This window comes from Anguilla rostrata, chromosome 4, assembly GCF_018555375.3.
Source record: "Anguilla rostrata isolate EN2019 chromosome 4, ASM1855537v3, whole genome shotgun sequence".
Classification (NCBI taxonomy): Eukaryota; Metazoa; Chordata; class Actinopteri; order Anguilliformes; family Anguillidae; genus Anguilla; species Anguilla rostrata.
In genome coordinates, this window is record NC_057936.1 from 46810648 (window position 1) to 46817458 (window position 6811).

Consider the following 6811-nt stretch of genomic DNA (forward strand, 5'->3'; position numbering starts at 1 on the left):
CCAAGTGCAATTCAAACCCAGCCAACCTTATGTTTGTGACAGATATTTTGGAATCTGCTGATCTGATAAGCTTGATGCATATGCATATAAATTTACTTAATCATTTTGATTTTACATGATTTTATCAACTGTAAAGCGAGATAAAATGAATAATATATGCTATACTGAAGAGAATACAAAATGTCCTCCCAAAGGATACTGACCTCACATATATGAACAAACAGCAAACAAAAAATAATACACACACACATACACAGGTGGCAGTCAGAATTTTTTATTTATTACTTTTTATCACTTCGATTCAAGGTAATAGAAATGATACACATCTGAAAAGTCAATGAATACACACACATACACACTACACATTAAAAAAGGTGCTTAATAGCCAATTTCATCGCCCCCCCACCCCCCCCCCCAAAAAAAAAAACCAAACAAAACAAAAATAAAATAAAGCTTTCACTCTTTCGTCTACCTGAGCTAAGGCAGGGACAGGGTCCAAACAGAGCTAAATGCAGCAGCACGTCTCAACTGTGTAATCAAACATTTTCCGTTTGCTTTTAACACTTCCAAAAACATTCGGTCAGTCTTGCGTTTCATATGCAAAATAATTCCTGATATCAGTTTCTCCTTTTCCAAATGTGGCTACGTGGGGAGAGAAAAGCATGATTTATACATGATTTCTGTTTACAGGGAAACAGATCATTGGTACAATTAAGAAGTAAGCATTTCGGAGCAGTGAGGATTTAGAACACCAAGGAACCTCTGACATAGCTTCTTTCATTTTACGAGACACAAAAAAAACACTGGTGTTATTGCTCGATTTACATCAGTACTGCATATGCTTCTGAAGATGCTGCTTACTTGTAACAAATATCAGAAGTAATAAATATGAAAGAATACAAGGCTCAGGTGTATAACTGATTGCACTTTAATCATCCAGACCCCAAACTTGGTAACTAGGTCTAGAATGGCAATACCATTATGATTAGATAGAGAAGCAATTATATGTATAAGCGATATACAATAAATTATTTACAAAAAAAACTCAACTTAAATAGTGACAAATGCACTCATTTCTATAATACAAAGGCAATCACAGATTGCAAATTTTTGAAGGCTCTGCAAAAATGTCATGTCCTCCCTCCCCTTTTGTGTCCTCACACGTGACCAGCATCCAACACTGCCTTAGATTCAAATTCAAAAACTTTTTTTTTTTTACATTTTTAAAAGGTGAGCTGATATCTAAATACAGCCTCAAGTCAATTACATTTGTTTATAGAATTTCGCAGCAAATTTAGATGTGGATTCACCATTTAAAGACAAATCAAATACTCTTTTCCACAAAACAAAAAAAAAAACATTCTGGAATCCAGACAAAATTTGCATTTTGACCAGGTTTCTATTTGGTGTATGCTGAACTGCCTGGGTTTTTTTTCTTGCAACCAAGAAAAATTATCTCCCCACCGATACTTTTGTATAATACTCCATTTGGTCATTTGAAACAGAGAAATTTTTTTAGCTCCAATAGTGCTTGTACTGAAGCAACTGGGTTGAGACCTCAGCTCAACTTACCCATGATATCTCAATGTGGAAGAGGGTGCAAGATCTCCCAAGACATTTCTGCAAAGCCCTGAAATGTTTCCCTTTCATGAACAATTTGCACTCATGCAAAAAAGCACACATTGTAGCACCACCTTTTTTCTTATTTTTTCAGACCTATACTTAATGCAAAAAGATCAATGTCCATTCTTACACAGTAAAACTGAAACCAGTTAACTTTTCGCTATGGAGAACAAGAGATAGAATCTTGGTTCTGCTGATCCCCGTAGGGTAAGCTTAACCAATGAGAATGGTGGACAGAGGAACCTTTTGGCCACAAGGAAGTGCGGAACTCCCCCAAAGTATTGGCACCTGTCTCCAACATGTCCAGGCCTCCTATTTGTTTCCCAGAAAAAACAGGGTAAAATCAAGAGCAAAAGATGAGCTTTCACTTAAATGTCTCTTTGCAGAAATGAATAGTCTGAGGTCTCCGTGTTCAGGTTCTCTGCATTGGCACTGCAAATGTCTTCCTTTATCTTCAGCTCTGTGTCTCTCTCCTCCTCTCCTCTTTCTTTACCTAGTCACTGTGAGGTTTCTCCATACTGCCCTACAAAGACAAAACAAACTGCATTAGACATGTTATCCAGATATCGACATAGATAGACATATTTTTAAGTCATATTGGGGAAAAAAAAGAAAAACCATATGGAAAAAAATAAGCAACTCCTTATCAGTCCTACAGCAGGTGACCAAGATTTATGCTATAGTTTCCCCAAGTCCTTCATGTATAAATATGGCTATAGCTGCAGCTATATATAGCTTCTCCAAAGATAGACACAGTAAAATTTGATATTCAACACCCAAGCTATTTCAGCTTTTGAGTACTTGACCTAATGGGGCCACCTCTCAAGAGTTTTATCCCATTACTTCACAGAACATTTACCACTGCAATAGCCTTGATATACAGGCATAATACAGCTGGTGACACATAACCATAAGTCTCCCAACAAAAGCCCAACTCTCGCAGTTTTAAGAGATGATCAATTCTGTAAATGCAAGTGTGGTAGATTAATAGGTCATTTTTACATTCTAAGAGCAAAGTAAAAAACAATAAAAAATTGTGAATGAAAGAATATAATTCTTCACATAATTGTGACAGTCAAAAGAAGAAAAGCAAGAGTATGTACATTCTGATACATAAACATTCAGGGCATGGAGTGAAAATGGTTGCCTGACAAGAATAGAAAAATCTGTTGTGTAATCAGTTTAGCAAACAGAGCACACAGTGAAGCGAAGGCAACACAAAGTGAAAAGTTACTTCCATCTCTTCAGAAAAGAACTAGGCTGCATGACTCCCACTATCCTTGCTAGTTAGATAAACGCCTATTTTTATCCAGCCATACCTGTCTTACTAAACATTACAGCTGAGTAGAAATGCCTCGGAAAGAAAAAGGAGCACTACCTGAATTTGTATTATTCTACAAAGCAAGCTATAGCATAATACAACATAATCCCGCCCCCGTCTTCTCCCTACCCTCCTGTGTCACCTAACCCCAGTTCAGCTCTTCGCGCCAAAAGAGCAGAAGGCCTTTGTTTCTCTGTAACCACTGATGGAATGCAGAACTGAATACTTCAAGCGACTGACAAAGAGAAAAATCCTGAAGAAAAAAACCGTTTTCATGCTGCATGGCTGCACGATTGGCTTCACACGCACAATGGCCTCTACATGCAATGCAGGTGTTATTAAGTTTTATTTTTTGAAAAGGTTATCAGAAAGATCCAAAAACAACTTGAATGGCAATCAGAGGGTCTTAATCTGCTCACCCAATCCTGAACTTTGGTGCTGAGCAACTGCCCATGTGTGCCAATATCGCAAAACCCATGACAAACACTAAAACCACAGCCAAACCAACTCCGGGCAAACAAGGCTGGAAAGGCTCATTCTGTCATTTACCATGAAAAAAAAACAAGCTTAATCTTCTTTCACAGCTTCATTGAATCAAACAGTACACTGTGTCAAATGTCCTTCTAAAGAATAAAGAGTGTAGTACACAGACTCAGTTGCCAACACTGCAACATGGCACATGAATGTCTCACATATTTGTATTGATATGGAAAACCTACCTGAGCAAAATAACACAAAATTATTGTGCGCCATAAAAATTTATTTCATTTCACCAAACATAAATTTTCCCTCCCAGCATCACATAATTATCTGCTGCTTTAACACAAATGGCCAGAAGTGGTGCTTACCATAGCTAGTTGGCGTCCAATATTTCCAACAGTGACTCCTCCAGAGAAGAATATGCATGGCAGCCATGAACGTATGTACAGAAAATCTGGTGATGTATACCTGGAAGACAGAGGGAGGGAAACAAAAACAAAAACAGATTAAATAAGATGCAAACACTGAGACAAATCAACATGAAAAAGTCAAACATACGAGTGGAAAGACAACTTTAAAATTCATGTTAACTTAAAGAAGCTCCCTGCAGAAGCCTCCAGGGACAGTACATCACATTTTAATGGTGAAAAACCCAATAATCTGCACTCCCTCACAGTCAACGTAAAACTGAGGGCCTTTTGAATAAGGGTCTTTGTCGGCCGATTACAGAAGCCTGCCTCTCAGAGACACAGCGGGATGCTTTTGAAGATGTTCCTCCATACCAGGTAGGAGGGCTGATAATTGGGTATACATAAACATTTGGGACTCAACTGCTCAAAACAACAGCACTCATTTTCATCCTTTTAATTGCACTGCATTTTATTTAAAAAAAAAAATAGCTTGAGATGTACAAATGTTTTGAAGGTGGAACTCACACCACTGCTGCATTCAGAGGCGTGCTATGTTTAACCAATCATTGTGGTCATAAGGAGGAATTATCAAACAAAAGTGTACAAGTAACAGGTACGCAAACATCAGAACAAAACGATCGCCTGGCTGACTTACTGGTAGACGCCATTGTAGACCAGAAGCTGAGCAATAAGTGTGGCAAGAAGGGCAATGGTGAGACCAAGCCCAAATCCACTTCTGGATCTGTCAAAAGTCCACCACAGCCCCAGTGAGAGAGCTCCCAACGTGAGGGAAAGCTGGACATTGTTGGCAAAGTCTAGTTTCTGTGGATGAAAGAGTTAAGGGAAACAGGTACCAGAGCCAGTACTCTCTCGCTTTTTTTCTTCCTCTCTCTCTCTCTCACACACACACACACACACACACACTGTGCTTTTTGGAAAGGATACAGCACTCGCATGATTGATGCCAACAAATACTGCAATGCATCGCATGACACTGGCCCACTCCCTCTTGAACTTGTGTGGCTCTCCCAAATGGTCATCGATGCATGGGTACAGCAAACCTACAACAGCTGCAGAAAACATCGACAGACAAGTTAAAACATATACTGGGAATAGTTATCCAGGTGTATTTTGTTTCTTATAAAATAAGTTTAAACTGTTGCAGATTCTAGACGGTTTAACATAAATGAGAGCTTTTATATTTATATTTAAAAAGCTAAACATTTTAAGCTAAAAAAAGTCTGATTGCAAAACGTTTCAAAACACTAAAAGCTAAGTTAAAAGCGTCATTGTATTTCTCGTTCTACTTTCTTTGTTCGGTGGTGACGTTATAAAAAGATGTTTTCCCCCAGTTAGTTCAGTGGGGGATGGGTGAGTGTGCTTTATTTATTTAATTCCCCATCACACGACTTCCTTGTTTCTCTTTTTATTCAAGTGGCATGTTCGAGCTAACAGCCAATTAGCTGCAGCCTCAGAAGCTCACCAGTTGTCTGCGCAGCCAATGAATGAAACGCATACCCGGAATGACCCTTTCAATCGGGCTGTTTCCAGGAGAGTGCCGTCAGAAGGCGGTGGAAATACTACGCTTTGAGAAGCACGGCACAATACACCAGCCAATCCATACGCGCTGAGTTGGCTTATATAAGAACCAAAACAATAACAATGGAATGCTTCCACATTTCGCTAAACAACGTGTTAATCATGAGAGTAGAAGTTAAAAAAATTATATATACTTGCAACCTGTACAAATGCGGTACAGCAAACGGTTTCACCATTTTGGACGTTTGCAAGTTGGATAGCTGGCCAGCAAGCTATTCATGTAATACGAATCACTGTGATACTAAACATACTTTTTATATTTGTGAATTTAATAGACATGCTAGATGATAAGCTGACGAACGGTAACAAGCCAACAGCTAATAACTACTTACCAGCAGCTGTGCCGCAGCAAGGTGGAATCCACCATGCCGACGAAAAGAGAGTGGAAATCACCTCCTCTGGGAATAAGGTGACATTTCTTTGTATCTGCAGCAAGTTGAGAACCAAAGCCAGGAAAACTCCCACGGTGAAAAGAACGAGACCGCGCCTGATTAAGTTAGCAGTTCGTATGTTGTGGAGGGAGCCATAAGCGCTGCTGAGGATGGTTGTGATGATGGTCATCATTTCCCCAACTTTAGATGCGAACCAGCTTGCACTTGAAATGTTCTCAGACTTCACCCTTGTGGAACAGGAACAGCTCCAACAGTGTTGCTCTAGTCTTGGCATTTGGCACTTGCTAAATAGGGAAAAAAAGGACAAAACAGAAATTCTTATTCGCATGAATGTCGCCGCTTCAAACCAGATCGCGCGGTTACATCAAATTAGACGGAAAGCAAACGTTAGCTAGATGAGTAGTTATCTAGTGTTACAATTAGACAGAAAAAATATTCTATTAAAACCACTATTCTTTAAACGCTGCGGCTCCATAGTGAACATCAACCATATACCCAAGGCTACGCTACTGAGCAATGGTTTCAGCTGTCTATTTTAGCTAGCTAAATCTGTTAGCCGATTCATGTTACCTTGATCTTCAAGCGAATTCTTCACTCAGTACAAATACGAGGAGCTACCGTGCTTATTCGCGTCTCTCAGATGAATGAACAAGAAAGCTAAGCAGTTCTCTTGCTATCACGTAGTTATGTCACATCATCATTTGGGGTTTTAAGTGCTGCTGCCTCATTCCACTGCACAGACCTCATACCACAAGTGCGCTTCCTTTGCAGAAAACAATCGGTCTGGTGAGTTGTATCGGCCAATGGAAACGTGGCGGGCGATATGACGCGAGGACACACCACCTCCCTCCTTACGCAGGACAAACAGTCAGCTTCTTTGCCCTCACTGATGTACACAGGTTTTGAGTATTTTTGCACTCGTGACAGCGTACCATTTTAGTAGGGAACTAAAACTGCTGCGTGACTGTGATCACAGTCCATGTAAG

General features: G+C 39.6%; 1 protein-coding gene across 1 annotated transcript; it reads right to left on the minus strand.

Moving 5' to 3' along the window:
• Nucleotides 1-258: 258 nt before the first annotated feature.
• On the minus strand, nucleotides 259-6608 carry insig1 (insulin induced gene 1). The gene is made up of 6 exons (XM_064332784.1): nucleotides 6396-6608; nucleotides 5766-6109; nucleotides 4780-4904; nucleotides 4490-4656; nucleotides 3793-3892; nucleotides 259-2146 (listed from the first exon to the last, which is right to left on the minus strand). Exons 2-6 carry the CDS (start codon nucleotides 6097-6099, stop codon nucleotides 2117-2119), a joined length of 756 nt encoding a protein of 251 aa, XP_064188854.1. The 5' UTR covers nucleotides 6100-6109; nucleotides 6396-6608; the 3' UTR covers nucleotides 259-2116.
• Nucleotides 6609-6811: the final 203 nt, after the last annotated feature.

Excerpts from the sequence above, each read along its gene's own strand:
- insig1 (XM_064332784.1), bottom strand. The coding sequence starts at position 6,099 with ATGCCAAGACTAGAGCAACACTGTTGGAGCTGTTCCTGTTCCACAAGG. Across the intron at positions 4,905-5,765 it reads TTGCTGCGGCACAGCTGCTG|CTGTTGTAGGTTTGCTGTAC; the intron begins GTAAGTAGTTAT and ends TGTTTTCTGCAG. Across the intron at positions 4,657-4,779 it reads GCATCAATCATGCGAGTGCT|AAACTAGACTTTGCCAACAA; the intron begins GTATCCTTTCCA and ends TTTCATCCACAG.